The 17,675-nt window shown below is 42.2% G+C and overlaps 2 protein-coding genes across 2 annotated transcripts in view; one reads left to right on the top strand and one right to left on the bottom strand.

Moving 5' to 3' along the window:
- LONP2 (lon peptidase 2, peroxisomal) overlaps positions 1-10,963 on the top strand; it is a 96,962-nt gene extending 85,999 nt beyond the window's left edge. The window contains exons 14-16 of the mRNA XM_077751384.1: positions 6,715-6,922; positions 7,340-7,530; positions 10,549-10,963. Coding sequence (XP_077607510.1) covers positions 6,715-6,922; positions 7,340-7,530; positions 10,549-10,770 — 621 coding nt within the window. The 3' untranslated portion in view covers positions 10,771-10,963. The remainder of the gene's footprint in view (positions 1-6,714; positions 6,923-7,339; positions 7,531-10,548) is intronic.
- A 2,269-nt stretch (positions 10,964-13,232) lies between these two features.
- Positions 13,233-17,448, bottom strand: SIAH1 (siah E3 ubiquitin protein ligase 1). The gene is made up of 2 exons (XM_077751383.1): positions 16,839-17,448; positions 13,233-14,639 (listed from the first exon to the last, which is right to left on the bottom strand). The coding sequence occupies exons 1-2, from the start codon at positions 16,927-16,929 to the stop codon at positions 13,789-13,791; spliced, it is 942 nt and encodes a 313-aa protein (XP_077607509.1). The 5' UTR covers positions 16,930-17,448; the 3' UTR covers positions 13,233-13,788.
- Positions 17,449-17,675: the final 227 nt, after the last annotated feature.

Below are 17,675 nucleotides of genomic sequence, written 5' to 3'. Positions count from 1 at the left end.
GGGGGGGGGGGGGGTAAGAAACTAGGAAGTAACAGGTAAGAGGGAAATGGGTTTTATGCTGCCATGAAAACAAAGGAGCATGGCAAACAAACCCTCGAGAAGGAGGGGACATCCAAGTCTGTTTGCTGTTTGTGTATTAGCTTTGACATGGACGTCCATGACCTCGAAAGAGGTGGTCCGCAGGGCATGGCGGGCATGATAGATTTGGGAGTATGTTGGACAAAGAGTGGGAGGTGACAGGAAAGCAAATTGTTGTGTGGGCAGCTCTTTTCAGAAGTTTGGCTATGAATGATTGCAGAGAAATGAGGTGGCTTGAAGGGAGGGTGGAGGCCACAGGAAGAATGTTTCCAAACACAGCCTTGTTTGCTGATAACAGCAGTCCCCTGGAGAGAGTACGATGGATGTTGCTAGAGGGTCAGTGGGGACAGAGTCTTTGGGAAGGTGAGATGGGGGTGGGATCCCGAGTGAGGGGGAAGAAATGGTATGTGTGTGATGAGGATCTCTTTGTGAGAGTAATGAACAAAGGGGCAAGAATAGTGAGTCGCTTACAAGAAAATGGTGATGGCACAGGGGTTGGTTTGTCACACAAGGAGAGAACTGAAGCTAGGACAGAGCAGATGTGTGATGTGAAGGCGGCGGAGGTGATGGTCTCGAGAACAAGTGCCCTGGAAGGAGAAGAAAATGATCATGGGTGGAAGGGTGAATTCAGATTTCAGAGGTGGTGTGGTATCTGTTGGTGATAAGTGCTCAGAAGAGAGTGGTTGAGTTAAGGTGAGGAAACCGTTGGTGGAACTGTGGAGGTGTTCGGAGAACACAGAAGCCAGGTAGCAGAAGAGCGTCGGCTGGGAGGCTAGCAGGCCGCAGGTGGGATAGCGGGACGCGGGGGATAGGACACGGTGTGATGAGAAAGGAGAAAAGTGTTTGAAAGCAGAAAATGGGGAGAAGGGAATGAATGTGGGGAAGCCAGCTGCCGCAAACAGGTTTAGGAGAAAGGAGGAGGAAGAAGAGCTGAGAGGAGCAGGGAGGCCTGTCCCTCACCAGGTGATGAGCTCAGCCTCCGAGTGTGATGTGTTCATCTGACACGGTGAGTAATTGTATGTATGTGTTCGGGTGAATTTTAGAATTGGTGAGTTAATGTATGGAAAACACCCACCGTAGTGCCTGTCACTCGCTAAAAAAATGAACAATGCTAGTTCCTGCCACCACTGCACTCCCTAAAACTAACAGGCCCATCCCCAATCACAAAAAGATACATATACTTAAAAAAGAAGGTTATTTTTACTGTCTTTGTAGTCCTGATTTTATACCTGCATTTAATACTGTTCTTTCCTCTCATCAAAGAGAGTCCGCAAAAATATGTTAAAAGTGTGGCTGACCTAGCAAACAAACAGTGAGGAAGAAAGTAAGACAGACATTTTTATTAATAGTTAACATCCCTTTAGAATTCCCTACATGGGTTGGAAAATGAGTTCTAGGAAAATGAGTCTAGATTTCAAACTTAAGGACAGTATCATAAGTCACCTTTTCCAATACAAGGAAATTTCCTAAAGAAACAAGTTCAGTTAAATGTACTTTAAGGAAAGGAAAGGAGAGGAAAGATCTCCCTGCACTGGAAGAGAAGGTGGGAAGAAGCAGGCATGGGTGAAGGTGGCAGCAGCAGCCTAGGTGTCCCGCATGCTGTGTGTGCTGACATGGCGCAGGTTACTTAAGAGTCCTTCCTCAGAAGCACAGGTTAGGCGGGCCACATTGAGGTGCAGAGGAATTAGGAAGGGTGCAGGAATCAAACCACAGCTATTTGATCTGGTCAGGAGATTGCCATTAACAGTGGTCAGCTCAATTGTAATTACTCTTACTGGTTATGTGAACACCCCAGGGATGGGTGGGAAATTAAAATCTTAGAATTTTCATTTGCATCCCAATGAAAGCAGGAGAGGCCTCCGCATCACTGGGTACATACCCCATACCCTAGCTGGCCAATCTTGCAGTTGACCAAATATCTCTGGAGGTGACAGTCTTAAATTCACAGATCGTAAATGTAATGACACAGAAGAACAGGTAAGCTCTAGTCTTTCCAGGATAAATTTAATTTTCAGCCTCAGAAAACCAGTCATCCATGCCTTAAGTGTCTACATTCTGTCTATCTTGCTAGTCCTGAGATTGTGTTAGGTATCTGAGTATTCCTAACTCCGTTCATGTTTTGTATTAATAAAGCCTCAGTATTGGCTTCCTGCAGTGGTGTACAAAAAGTCCTTATCCAAACGTCATTGCCCTTAAAAAATAATAATATTAAAGGAAAGATAGACATGCAGATTTTTTAAAACATCTTGAATAGAAATGCATCCAAAGGTAAATTCCAGGAGATTTCCATCAGCTTACCTTTCAAACAGACAAAATCAGGTGCTAGAAATGGGCAGAGTGTAAACACTAATGAAATGCCCAAAGGAATCGTGGCAGTAAATTACTTCTCCGTTCCACGACATTTAAACATGCTGTTTACTAAGGTGCCAATGCTGCACACTCGTCCTGGCCCAGCGCCCACACGGGTGGGTTATGCCAAGAAAAAATTCTACTGATAGGGTCTGAAAGCAGCCAGCTCTGCAGTGCGGCATCAGGCCAGATGGGGGCCATTTAACAACGGCTATGAGAACGGACAGTCCTGGACCCCAGCCCCTCTCCAAAGCAAATGGGATCTGACCTTCCCTTTTCTAAACACTATGGAAACCAATTTACGAGAAAAATAAAATATTCATGAATTCCAGGCTTAGGATCTTAGTACAAAGACTTTAAAGAAGTTGGCAGATGGGTAGCTGCCCCGGTGACGGCCCTGCAGGAGCAGAGCTGCTCTCTGAGGTCTGAGAGAAACCAGTGTACAGTGTAAGCGCCAGTGCTCAACCAGCCTGCACGTGGACCACTGCCGTCGGGGGGCTCGGGCTGTGTGTTCAGCGTGGTCCTGGGTTTGTCCCTGGAAAGGAGGCCCATGGAATTATCCAATCCTGGCACCTGCTGGCCTCTCTATTATGATGGCTTCCTGGCCGTTCTCTGCCCAGCAAACTTACTCATGTTTTAAGACTCTGCTCAGCCTCTTCTGTAACCTTGTCCCATCTCCCCACACAGGGATCCCTGCCTCTTTAGGGCTCTGTAGATGAAAGCACTTGGTAGGTCCTCTGTCATCCTCTCTCCATGCTGGAGTAGAATTGTGCCTTTATCTAACAATCTCAAGTAGTCTGTCAGTTCCAAGAGCTATTCACTTTGATATCCTGCCCCTACAATCTGTAATGGAGCCTAGCTTTGGATGCTCGGTAAAGCACTGTTGAGTGAATGTAAAACTCTTGATCCCTCTCATGAGACTGCAGTAGTAAATAAGCTAATAAAACTGTGAGCGTTTATCTGGGCTTGGAACAGTCACAAAGAGTTGTACATATTTACTGTTTCAATCAATTATCACTCTTTCTAGTTAATCAAGAGGGAGAACAGTGGGAAATTGGCCATGATTAGTACTCAAGTGCTCCTTAAACACTGCTGTCCATTGAACTGTTAAGAATGCAACCATTAATTAGGTTTTTCATTAAATATTTTCAACACTTCTTCAATCTGCATATTTAGATGATTGATTTACATGCTTGACACAATTATTACAGAAGAAATTGATCATTTTTGTTGAACAAGATGTAGTTAACAACTCAGGAAATGGAAGCACAAAAGTACACAGGTGGGAAATTGAGCAACAAAAGTGAACTTGAGATGCTCATGTTCCACTTTGACATCTGGTGGGGAAAGCATTTTCTGCTTCAAGCCAAGGCTGGTCTTGGCTAACATAACTGATGATTCCGCAGTCCCCTAATGGAATTAGAAAGTAATAGAAAAGTACTGATAAACATAGTTTTGAAATTATTGTGTCAAATCACTTTTTCTTAAATGTTTATTTTTAAAATAAATTGAGGGAGAGAGAGAAAGTGTGAGTGGGAGAGAGTCAGACAGGGAGACACAGAATCTGAAGCAGGCTCTGAGCTGTCAGCACAGAGCCCAATGTAGGGCCCTAACTCCCAAGCCATGAGATTGTAACCTGAGCCTAAATTGGATGCTTAACCAACTTAGTCACCCAGGTGCCCCGCCCCCCCCGTGTTGATTCACTTTTTAAGGAGTGTTTGAAATACAAATTATTGGGGTGCCTGAGCATCTCAATCGGTTAAGCATCTAACTTCGGCTTGGGTCATGACCTCACAGTGTGTGGGTTGGTGCCCCGCATAGGGCTTTGGGCTGACAGTTTGGAACCTAGAGCCTGCCTCAGATTCTGTGCCTCCTCCCCCTGCTCCTCCGCTGCTCACTTGCGCTTTCGCTCACTCGCTCTGTCTCATGTTTTTTAAAAACATGAAAACAAATTGTTATGTAAGAAGGGGATCATAAGATGACTGAGCAGGAAAGGAGCACATGTCTTACCCTGTACATTCACATTTACTTGCACTCCCATCATTTCTGAGGGAAAAATACATAGAAACTTGATGATTGATTGTTACAGTTTCAGAACACACGCCCTCAGAAAGTACAACTCCAGGGGCACCTGGCTGGCTCGGTCGGTAGGGTGTGCAGCTTTTGGTCTCGGGATTGTGAGTTCAAGCCCTACGTTGTGTATAAAGATTTTTTACCTCTTAGATAACTGCTATTAGCCTTAAATCACAGAGGTGCTAGATTTGCTGGTAATCAAACCCCTCTGTTTTCCTGCCTGTGTGTTGTTAAATCACAGATTGTCATTTTCCCATCTTCAGGTTAACATGAGAACACTTACCATCAAGTCAGAAATAGAGTGCTTATGAGCCTGCATGATTCTGGTTTGAACTTCTATAGTTACCTGCCCCCCATGCTTTTAATTAACATGCACCAGTTGCCTTGACCCCAAGTACCAAGCCTCCCAATAGATGGAGAGTGTTGGAAAACTGGCTTGTTTTCTCAAAGTGACATAGTAATCAACCAGCACCTTACTCTTGATTCTTTGGGGACATTTTTGGTATTATTCTGACAAATGAGTTGTGACGATAGAGCTGTAAGAAAGGGATGGTTCTTGTTACGGCTAACAGAATTCTCCCAGATGGCTTTTTCTGTTAAATTAACACATGATTCAGTGCATTGAGGATAGTTCTCTAGGATTAGTTCACTCAGCTCTAGAAAAGAGCCATGTGGTGAAATAGGAACCACTGGAAAATCCCACCCAAGGTAGATGGCGTGAAGGTATAGCGAATTGATTTATAATACAAAACAAGCCTTGTGAACACTTTTCTAAATAGTTGTTTCTATGTTTTTCTTAAATAGCATTGATCCTTTGCATATTGATCTTTCATCTTTCTCTTCAAGTAAATCTAGAACAGGTTTGTGCAAATGCAAAGCTGAGAGATGAAATCCAGTACACAGAATCAACTAACACTATAGTTTGGACTTTCAAGTCCCTAACTTATTAAATATGAAGTTAATTAGAGTTAAATTTATAAATTTGTAAATGTGAAACAAACTTTTAAAATAATGCTGTCAGGTTTACTACTAAATGTAAGTGCCCAATAGCTTGTGTGGATGCCTCACATGATTTTGAAGTATTTTAAAGTCAAGATTTTCACCATCTAAGTCCCTTGGAAAAGGAATGAGATCAGCAACCCAGCCCTTTAACCAGAAACTCAGACCATTGATCCTGCTGCTCTCAGTGAGGAAGTTCCCTCAGGTGGAAGAATCTCATATCCGCATTAGCGGTGGGTTGACACATTGTGCCTCATTCCTGATACAGGTAACTTCTGTAGTATTAGAAAGGTGGAGGCTCAGAGGGTGATTGTGTTTTGGCTGTACTGTTAGGTTTCATGTGCTTTCTTAACTTGGGATGAACTGTTTGGCACATTACCTGGCTCATGGTTTTAGGCGAGTGTCGCATCCAGTTTACAGTGGCAGTGAGGGCTGACAGTAGGCCTCGAAATGCATGCAAAAGGATCTGGGGCATCGTGAAGTGATATTTTATAGTGTTTCTGCAGCAGTAACAGAGAAAAGAAAAGTGGCAGAGAAGTAAAATCTAGGGATTTTAACATATACTCTCACTCTCAGCTTCTGGAGTTAATGGTTCTTAAACATATATTTGAAAAAGGGCTTCTGCTTTCTGAAACAAATGAAGTTAGGTTCTGGAGTATTTATATGTAGCTCAATAAAAATATTCAAATAGGGTCACCTGGGTGGCCCAGTCGGTTAAGCATCCGACTTCGGCTCAGGTCATGATCTCCTTGTTCGTGGGTTCGAGCCCCATGTCAGGCTCTGTGCTAACAGCTAGCTCAGATCCTGGAGCCTGTTTCAGATTCTGTGTCTCCCTCTCTCTCTGACCCTCCCCTGCTCATGCTGTCTCTCTCTCTCTCTCAGAAAAACATTTAAAAAAATTTTAAAAAATATTCAAATAAATAAAATGGGCTTTTTCCTTCAAAATTAGGGCAGGAACTAGATGTGGCTCTTAATTATTCAGCACCTTCTAAGGTAAAATTGTTTCTGATAAATACCAAATAGGAAGTTTAATTTTTCTTCTGGCAGAAAGCCACGTGTCATAAGTGGTGACTTCAAATCACATGAAGTAATGAGTACTTTGGGTTGAAGCTTAAACTGAAGAAGTAGGTTCTGGTGACATGTGATTAGATTAGCCAGCTAGAAAGTATTTGGTTCCTATTTACCGAACTGATCATTTTTCTCCTTTCTCTCAAGGTGTCTGAGCGGTTGAGTCAACCAGGAGTGGCAATAGGTTTGGCCTGGACCCCCTTAGGTGGGGAAATCATGTTCGTGGAGGCAAGTCGAATGGATGGCGAAGGTCAGCTGACTCTGACTGGCCAGCTAGGGGATGTCATGAAGGAGTCTGCCCATCTCGCGATTAGCTGGCTCCGCAGCAATGCGAAGAAATACCATCTGACCAATGGTGAGCGGCCCAGCCCCAGTGGAGGTACAACCGAAACAAGGAAGAGCCTTTGGGTCATGATTCGGAAGGCATCACACAATTCTGTGACAGGATTAAGATGAGCTTTAAATTAAGAGTTAACACCTCCAACAAAGTACAGACCTTTGCTTAAATGCCCTTAGAAAATTCTAGGTCCCATTTTAGGACTATCTGGCTAGTGCCTAAACTAGAAACTAATTCCAAGGGTTTGTTTTCAGTTCCACTTGGAGTAGAATGAAATTCTTCTTCCAGACCCCCATCCTGATTATACTGCCCATTAATATTTTGAGGAATTCATTTAACCACAACATTCATTTTTATCTTTTTTATTTTCTTTTTTGGGGGGAAAAAAAGCAAGTTTGATTTTCCTACATTAAAATCCTTATTTCCTTTTTTAAGCTTCTGGAAGTTTTGATCTTCTTGACAACACAGACATCCATCTGCACTTCCCAGCTGGTGCTGTCACAAAAGATGGACCATCTGCTGGAGTTACCATAGTAACCTGTCTCGCCTCACTTTTTAGTGGGCGGCTGGTGCGTTCGGATGTAGCCATGACTGGAGAAATCACACTGCGGGGTCTTGTTCTTCCAGTAAGTCTTAAGAAAGCAATTTATATGGTTTTCAGTTTTTTAAATTTTAAGTTTAAATTCATAGTAGTTTGCCTTCTTCTATAAATGCCTTAGTTTTAAAAAACATTACATTTTTATACTTTGTAACTAGTTCATATTTTTCAATATTGATCAAATAAAAGAAAAACTGACAATTTCTCCCTTCTAAGAAAGAAGACTCATGAGGGAAAAAAAGTATCAGTCTGGTCATCAGCAGTGTCAGCCAATGAGGTGAAGAGTTGAGGCTCTGTTCTAGTTAGCAAATTGTTAACTAGACAGCTTCTGTGTAAAGCAGGAGGAGCAGCTGTTTTTAAACTTCAAGAGAACTTTTCAACTTTATAAGTTCCTGTGACACCTCCTGTCCTGTAGGTTATTGTAGTTGATAGATTTATAGAAAAATAAGTATAAAATGGAAACTGTAACAAGACTAGTCCTAATTGCTAAATTCTCAAAAAGTTTTATATATATAGGGCTTTGGGGCTCCCCTCCATACCCTAAACTACTTATAAAAACACATAAAATGCAGAGAACTTGAGCAAATTTAGGGTTCTAAGTCATTAATTACCAGTGCCAGTCTACAATTCCCAGCACAGTGAGAAAAGAAACTTATGTTCTTTATTCTGAGAGCACCTTTATTTTATGAGGTAATGGTGAAAATAGATCATAGAATCATCAGTTGACCCCCACATCGGGTTCTGCGCTGACACCTATGAGCATATTCTCCCTTTTCACTCTCCCTCTCTGCCCCTCCCCTACTTGCGCATGCACACACATTCGCCCTCTCTTTCTTGTTCTGTCTCAAAATAAATAAACTTAAAAAAAAAATCGGCTTTTAAAATTCGGCCAGGAATTCAACCATATTCTAAACCCTATTGTTATGATACATTTGTAGGTCTGTACTGAAAGAAATGTCGGATCCCTTTTCTTCACCTTACCCAGGAATTACTGCATTTCAAGAGCCAGTGGTTAATAATGGTTAATACTAGCTGTGCTAGTAATAGTAAATGTAAATGCTTTACTGACCATGAACTCTTTAGCTTCATAGTTCAAGATGCTAGACTAAGCAGAGTGAAAGCAATAATACAAGCACTTAGAAATGAGCAGGAAGTCAGCAGCTGAGTTCAGTCAACCTCTGGAAGATAGTATCCTGGCTGATGAAACAGAATTGGAGATAGGAAAAAGCAAGGGCTCAGAACCCAAAAGCACAGACTAGGAGAGTGGGAAAGAAATGGGAAACAAAACCAGGGGATTCATAGAAATTTCCATAGAATAAATGGTTCTTCTGGGGATTCATAGAAATTTCCATAGAATAAATGGTTCTACCTGGTCCCTCACTCTCAACCAGGGACAGGCTTTCCTAGCCCCACAGGGAGAGTTTGAGTTAAGCCTCCAATGTTAAACCTGTCCCATGAGACAGAAGGAAAGCAGCAGAATTTAAGTGAAAGACTTGCTAAAGCTGGCAAAGACCATTCAAGAAAGAGAAGAACTTGGATTTAAAACTTTGGTGTTAGAATTAGTCAAAAAACTATTCAGAAAAAAATAATAGAAAAGGCAGGCAGATCCAACATTGAACTGTCAGGCATTCTAGCAGACAGAAAATGGAATAGAACGTTTCCTAGGATTGAAGGTTATCTTCAACTTGAAAAGACCTACACCAGCTGGGAGAAAGAGGTTGTCTCCAGCTGTTCAGGTAACTGATGAGAAAGCCCTCTCATCAGTCTCCTCGGTGACACCAGATGTGCGGTCCCTTCAAAACTCTGATGAAAAAGGACTTTAAGTCCCGTCTCGTATACACAGCCTTACCTTCAATCAAATGTGAAAGCAAAACGGTTATTTTCATACATGCAAGGAGTCCATTTGTCTGAGACTCTTTGTGAAGAAAGTATTTTCAAAGCGTACTTCAGCAGCATACAGAAAAGCCTGGAAAGAGGACAGCTATGCAGGAGGGCCTGGAGCAGTCAGTGTTGGTGCAGGTGGCTGGAAGTCTCAGAACTGTCTCCAGGGCTTATGTGTTCTGGGTGGTATGATTGAGAGCTGCATTTGGAGTCTATTGCGGCATAACACACCACCCAAAACAATGATATTTGTTATTCTCACAGCTTCTGTGGGTCAGGAATTCAAGAGAGGCTTAGATGAGTTCTTCTGCCTCAGGGTCCCATCGTACAGTCAAGACACCAGCCCAGTCACAGTTGTCTGAAGGTTGACTGGGGCTGGGGGGTCTGCTTCCAAAATGGTTCACTCACGTGACTAGCAAATTGGTCCTGGTTGGCAGGAAGCCCCAGTTCCTCACCTCAGGGCTTCTCCAGATGTTGGGTGAACTCAAACATGGCGCTGGCTACCTCCAGGGCAAGAGACCCAAGAGAGACAGACCTAGCAGCAGCTCTTATTTTTTTTATGGGTTAACTTTGAAAGTCATACAGCATCACTGCCCCCACACTCTGTTATGAGTCACTCAGCCTAGCCCACATTCAGGGTGAGGAGAATTAGACTCCATCTTTTATGAAGGGACCATTGTGGACATATTTCAAAACCACCGTAAGAGCCTAGGTCATTGGGGTACATTTTCTTCATCAAGTGGCACAAAGGTTATGGTTTTCAACCTGTACAGAAGGAATAATCCCGGCATGCAAGTAAGCTCTGTAGGAATGGTAGTTGCGGTCAAAATAATGTAATGCTTTTTCAGAATGAACCTATAGATAAGATTTTTATTACAGAATGGAAATACTAACCTTGACAGTGCAAAAAGGGATCACGGATGTAAGAGGTGCTCATTACTGAAAATGTAGTAATTTTCCTCCATTAAAAAGACTCAACACAAACTGAAATGTAAAAGAATTTACTGTTTATTAACCTTTTTTAATGGCTTTCCTAGCTCATGCTGTAACAAAATGGAAGATGATTTAGGTGTTTTAAAATAGCCATGAAAAAAAAGTTGTGTCAGGGATCTTTCACATCCTGAGGATGACCAGAAATCTGAGTAACTTTCTTCTCTTCTTCTAGGTGGGTGGGATTAAAGACAAAGTGCTAGCGGCACACAGAGCAGGATTGAAGCGAGTCATTATTCCTCAGAGGAACGAAAAAGACCTCGAAGAAATCCCAGGCAATGTACGACAGGATTTAAGTTTTGTTACAGCAGGCTGTCTGGATGAAGTTCTTAATGCAGCTTTTGATGGTGGCTTTACTGTCAAGACTATACCCGGTCTCTTAAATAGCAAACTGTAGGCCCAAATCCTGACTTTTCAGAATTACAAGTTACAAAGTGCCAAATGGCACTGAAAAGGTTTTTGTTCATACCAGTAGAGGTAAGCTGTGTCCCTAATCTTTGAACATGATCACGACAGTAACAAACCTCACTCAAATGGCTAGTGTTGATTACAGAAATGTTAATTGAATAAACTGATTGATAAAAATGGAATTCTTGTCTTCAGTGGAATCATTACTGGCCGTGGAGAGGTACAGAGCCGAGCGTCAGTTTTAGGTGTGGTACCTGAACGGAAGTGTCTGTACTGAGAACCTGACAGAAATGTAAATTCTCAGAGCCCACCAGCAGATCTTCTGAATCAAACTCTGGGTGGTGAAGGCCCAGAAACCTGCTTTGGGAAGCCCTGCAGAGGATTCTGATGCATAGTCAACATCAGGAACCATTGGTATAGACTTGTTACCTTAGCAGAGTCACCTGGAGAGGTTATCGGATCCCAAAACAACATAGAAGGGGCGCTGGGCAAAGATGACAATATCAACCATTATTCAGTGAATAATTGAAACTATTCAGTGAGGTAAAGCTGTGGCGAGGTCTACACACCCCGGGAAGGATGCTGGTTAGTGCTGAAGGAAGGGGCAGTGAGAACAGAACCAGCTGACCTGTGTTAGTGCACACCATGTTTTTAAAAAGTCCAGTCCCCAGAGAAAGGCTGCCATCCACCCTGGCAGGGTCTCCACTCTTGGTATCCTGACTCTTGTCACTTCCCCTCTGCTCCCTGTCCGCCTGTGCCAATCCCCAGATCCAGTACTTTCCATGTTCCCTTCTCATGTGACTTAATCTGGGCTCTGGAGAATGAAGTCAGGCTCTTCCGATTGCTTAGCTGTTTCCTTACCTGTAAAATGCAAGCAATAGTACTGAAGTCCGTGTTCCCGTGAAGATGAGGAGAGTGCAACGTTCAAACAATGCTGACCTGACAGTCCTATGTTACAGAATGCTGGGACACGTGTAGATACTGGAGAATGCCTGGGAGGAGCATGGGGTCTGCAAGTTACCCAAATACTTGCCAGTAAAATCTATGCTCTGGAAACACACATCCAGATCTAGGGTTCCTTATGTCCAGTGGGAGAGCAAGCATTGGGGCATTTAAAAACATTTCATGGATCACTGTTAGGACTTCACACGTCTACTCAGCCATCTTTACAGGGGAGGAAAAATACAATGTTCGTTTACTGTCAGCAACCAGAGGGAGCTGATCCAAACCCAGATCACTCAGCCTCATTACACCTAGAAGCAGTAGCAACAGAACACAAAGTGGGACTTAACCTTGTGTTCTTCCTCAAGAGTCCTAAACACAAATGATCTTTGGCCATTCTGAAGGCAATTGCAGAATCCTGTCAGGTGCCTCTGGGTAATTAGCAAGTTAAAGATACGGTGCTAAAGGCATAATAATAGCAGCTAACATTTGTTGGGTGCTTATTATGTGCAAAGCACTGTTCTAGGTTAACTTACTGCTATCACATCTCATCCTCTGGGGTAGCTACCCTAATTAACCCTATCATACACATTAGAAAACTGGGGCCCAACGTCCCATAGCTGATAAGCAGGGGAGAAACTGAATCGCATTTAGGTCCTTGGAAGTCTGCTATAGAGCCCAGGCTCATAACCATTAGGCTGTGAAATACTAACTCCTCTTCATTGGGTTTCTTAAGGGGGAAAAAAGTGATCAGCATTTTAACTAATTATAATTAGTCTCCTAACAGAATTGTGAGAATACAAATGTGAGAGAGAAGAAAAACTAAACTCTGTAAAGAGAGGCCAAACATTCATTTGCTTAGAATAATTCTGTCACACTTCAAAATACACACTATTTTCAGATATGAAGTACAGAACTGAATAGAACTGTTTGGATTTTAATCAAACTTAGAGCTAAAGCAGACACGTAAGAGTTTTTAATTTGCCAGATATTCTTTTAATGAGAATTATAAAAGACCAAAAACATTTTTTGCAAACTGCCTTTTTTTAAACAAATGATTTGCTTTTGATTACAAATACTGTGTAAGACGATGCCTTCTTTTGCAAAACCAATAAATACAAGAACAAATTTTAAACATGTGATTTGTCCAAGATATTTGGAAGAAAAAAATAAGCCTGATTTTTTTTCCAGAATTAAAAAAAAAAAATCAGTATTCCCTAACCTTTTAAAGAATAAGTTCAAAGATGTGACTCAAGTGGAGAAAGAGAAAGAGAGACAGAGACCATCTTATAACTGCTTTAAATACCTTCTGAGAATTCTGATGTTACCTTTCCTTTCTGGAATTCATACCTTCACGAAAGAGTTGACTTTAAAATATTTCTAATGAACTGATTAATGGGGGAAAGGAAAATACGTACTGAACACATGTATAAATTTTATCATAAACAATTATGCATATCAAAGACACTAACTTTAAAAAGGTACAAAAAAAGTGAGAAAAAACCTGAATTACAACAGAAAAGAAAGTCAAATTTATTTAATGAAAAACTAGAATAAAAATTAGCAAATACACACAAAAAATATACACACACAGCAGCACTATGTATTGACTCACAAAGGGAAAAGCAGTGGTCCGAGACCACTCAACATGGCTTGTCGGTTAAAGAAAAAAATAAACACACACATACACACACGCGCGCACACGCACACAAACTTGCGGGCACACACACAAAACAAAAACCCGGTATTTTTCAACAGTACACTCAATCTACAACACAAATTCAGAATTATTTTACAATGCTTCCTTTCTTAATACAAAAGATGCCCATCTTGGGTGTATATATATATATTTTTCAGTGGTTTACTGCTGACTTAGTTTTAAATATATTAGTGTTACTACATGCAACTGTTTCCTGTATTTAACAGCCTTTCCTTTTATTTACCTTCATGTGTCTAGCTTCCACCTACCAAAAGTTACAGGTTGGCAGGCAGACGGGTGCCTTTTTCTCTGTGAAACTGAATGCAATGGTTTTAAACACTGGCCAGAAAATGTTTGATTGCCATTTCAACACATGGAAATAGTTACATTGATGCCTAAATTGCCATTTTCTGCAAAAAGCTGTGCAATGCTGGTGTCAAAGACTAGGCAGTCGCTATTCATAATGGCTGTTGCAATTCCCTCATGAATAGATCGCGGAGTGGCTTCCCAAGTCAATCGCCGCCTATGTCCATTTAGCTCAAGTCGATAAGCAAAATTTTCAGCTTGCTTGCGTGTTCCTATCAGCTGTACAATTGCAAAGAACTGCTGGTGACCGTCGTACTTCTCCTGTTTCTCCAGAACTAACATGAAGTGAAACCCAAAACAGGACTGCATCATCACCCAGTCAACAGCACCAGGAAGGTTAATGTCTGTAGCAAGGAAAACTATATCCTCTCCCTGCAGGGTTGTAATGGACTTATGCTGATGCATCAGATGGGGCATTACAGCATCCAAAGAGCCTTGCCATTTACAGGAAGCACCAGGGCACGGACACGAATAAGGCCTAAACTCACAGAGCTCTTCATGGTCTGCTTTTTCTGTGTGTGGCAGAGTTATTTCACATCCAGAAGAGGCATATTTACAAGGGAAAAGTACGGAATTGGCCACTTTCTCCATAGCCAAGTTGCGAATAGATCCCAACGGACCCCGGCAAGTTGGACAACATGTGAGCTTTGGGCGACAGTTGCTACAAACAAGATGGCCACTCTGACACTGAAGAATGGGTGGTAACACATAGTCAAAGCAGACCGGACACTCAAAAAGACTCGCCAAGTCATTATTGGATGCAGTTGTGCCAGTCAGGGCAGGCACCCTCTGGGACGGCGTACACTTTGAGGTTCCAGTGGGTAATGCTGTTGCAGTCTGGCGGCTCATTTCTGTAACAAAAACATAAATAAAAATAAAAGGAGGCAGGAGAAAAATAGCTACGACTATCATTTGTTTCATAAATAAAGTTTACATGCCAGAATACTTAAGTTTCATGCAAAATGTACTGTGAGCAAAAGGATAATTCAGGAACATAGACACAGGATTTAAAAACCATAAATCACACTACACTAATTACACATTTTGATTATTAGGAATTGTATACCAGACAAAAGCTCTTTATCAAAATGTTCCGGAACATACGCATAATTCCTGTTTAAGAACTATTAAAAATCCCCTTGGATGGTCTAGCTGAAACAGAAACTGGACCATAAACTACTAAGAAACACTACGTAGCTTAAGTCCGATCAAATAGTTTTGAATGGACTTTCTCCTCCTTCTGCCCTGTGTTCAATTCCCCTGCTCAGTCTATTTCTTTTCCATTCTGAGTCAGCCACCAGCAGCTACAGGGAGCTACAAGTGATCCAAAGGGTTACCAGGGCACTAGCTTTGGTGAACTCTGCCTAACGGTAAACAGCTATCTGCTTTAGACATAGATTGGGGGAATGGAGGGGGTCTGCTGCCATCCCATCATCCATCTTCTAGGAAATCTTCCCCTAGAACGCTAACATCAGCTAGTGCCCCACACCTCAAAAAGTGGGGAGAAGAAAAATGGAAGGCCATCTTCAAAAGTTCTAAGTTTGGTACTGAGAGAAAGTACATCTTTCTATTCTAATTCCATTCCCCAATATAAATCAGATATACTATGCAAAGGAGAAAAAGAGTCAAAAAAGAAGGTAAATAAAGATAAAAGCACAAGAGAGAGCCACACAACATTGGGGACAGTACAGTCAACAGGTTAAGAATTTCTTGTACCCTACCAGTGTTGTGAAAGCATTTACCAGCACAGCAATAAATATTACTTAAGAGATAAATGTCATCTGGAAGAAATGACAATATAACCTGTCAGGCTAAATGAAAGATAAGTCAAACACCTTCCCCATGAATCTACCTTTGCTGGGATACCAGGCCATATTTATCTTGGGGGGAGAGGGGGTAATAAAAGATCAGTCTACTGATGTCCTAAAAGTGTATTCCCAGTAACTGTGTAAGCCTTATTTCTATAAAATGAAACCTGATTTTCTCAAATTTAATGTTTTCTCATTTATAATTGTTATTCTGTTGCAAAGAATTTAACTTTGAAAAACCAATGCTAGTTACCAATGTAACCATATAAATACAATTTGGGTTCTAGATTACTCAAGGATAGACATCTCAAAGGAGGGTTCAGAGTGGCAAAAAAAAAAAATGGTAATGCCACAGTCACTAAATATTCCAAAATTCAAGAGTTTACAAAACTGCAGAATTCCATCATAATGTGGCTTATCACATGGATTTAGGAACAACAGGAATCAATTCTCAACTGAAACACTGTATAACCCAGGTGTAAGATTCTTTGTGCATATGATGATCCATGCATTTTCCATCACTTGTGAAACAATGGGTTCAGCATTGCCAAAACACCGCCTATATATGCTATATGCTTGTTTCATGGTCTATCTTATACTATACTGCTCACTTAAGTGAGCAACATTATAATTGGGAAGTGGTTCCCTGAGCAAAAACAGTCTAAACCACCAGTGCCTTTTCAAATGACTAAACCAAATTACATGAAGGGGCAGTAAACTCAGTTTGTATTCACATAATATAACCTGGAAAATATAAGAAAAACATTTCATTAATTTCTTGACCTAGCCAAACAGCTATACATTGATCATCAATCATCCAGCTTATGTTACAATGTATCTTTATTATTTTCCTAAACACCATAGAAAGCTGGATTTAAATCTCTATCTAAAGGGTGAAAACAAGTGAAGTGAGGCAGTATTTCTTGTGAATGGCGGTATTACAGGACAGCAGCTGTTAAAACCTCCCAAAGCTCCCATTCAAACAAACAAAAAATCCCCACCCAATAGCAGCCCTGCAGTAGGAACCAAGGACTAAAGTGGCTTTGGACAACCCTGCAGGAGTGATGATGTAACCTGAAGCTTGGTTTAAACAGAAAAGTACAGCAGATCAAAAGAAACGTCACTGCAAACTCGAGCTCAATTATGCTGCAGCCACTCCCTGATCCAGATTCCACTGGCTTACAACTTTCCCATTTCATAGTTTAAGCAACCCAGTCAGTCTCTTAATGTCAATGTCAATACCTTTTCTCTTCCTTGTCCCAGCTGCAGGTAAACATGTGAGCAAGATGCCTCTCCAGGAGTACAGAAAAGGTGAGGTAGACTTCCCGGTCATGAGAAGTCGGGCAGCTCATAGCCTATTATACCCCTGAAGCAAATACAATTTGTAACAGAGGCTCCTCCTGGACACCTTCTGTTCCTAAGCATGTCCGATGTCAAGTTTTCAAGAAGCGAAGGTAAGTGTCCTGCTCTGTAACACTCCATTCACTCTTCAAAAGCACCGGCTACCGCAGCAGCAGAGAAATGAAGCCTCTCCCGTCCCAACAGGAATCGACCACACCTCCCTGCGAGCTCGAATTTGCCTGCGTTTCCAAAAATGGGCGCCATCACTGAGCCGTCTTCTACTGGGCCCTAAACCGTCGGTCCTGGAAGTTTGTCTTCCCCAGATTCATTAGCTAACCAGATCGGGGGAAGGACAGGGCCTTACGATAAGAGGAGGCTGGAGCAAGCGCGCTCTCGGAGCCAACTCTGGAGCTACTGCTGGGTCCGGCCCGCGGGGAAATCCACGCGTAGTCCAGGGCTGGGGCCTGCCCACTGCTGGAAAAGCCTGCTCCAGCCCGCAGTGCCAATCGGCCCCAGGATTGCAGCGCCNCGGAGGGTTCGCCTGCAAGCTCCGCCCTCCTAGCCCGGGACTGCTCCAGGGCACTGCGCTGTGCAACTCAGACCCAGCCCTGGACCCCAGCGACAATGTGCACACCTCAGCATCTTTCCACCAGCTTACATTTAGGCAGAAACATGCCCTTCTGTAGAACAAAGCAGATACTGATAATCTGGTATGATTTCAACCTAAGACCTACAAAG

Source organism: Crocuta crocuta, unplaced genomic scaffold (genome assembly GCF_008692635.1).
Source record: "Crocuta crocuta isolate KB4526 unplaced genomic scaffold, BGI_CrCroc_1.0 scaffold124, whole genome shotgun sequence".
NCBI lineage: Eukaryota > Metazoa > Chordata > Mammalia > Carnivora > Hyaenidae > Crocuta > Crocuta crocuta.
This window is presented reverse-complemented; position numbering and strand designations above follow the sequence as displayed.

Excerpts from the sequence above, each read along its gene's own strand:
- SIAH1 (XM_077751383.1), bottom strand. The coding sequence starts at position 16,929 with ATGACCGGGAAGTCTACCTCACCTTTTCTGTACTCCTGGAGAGGCATC. Across the intron at positions 14,640-16,838 it reads TGGGACAAGGAAGAGAAAAG|AAATGAGCCGCCAGACTGCA; the intron begins GTATTGACATTG and ends TTTTTGTTACAG.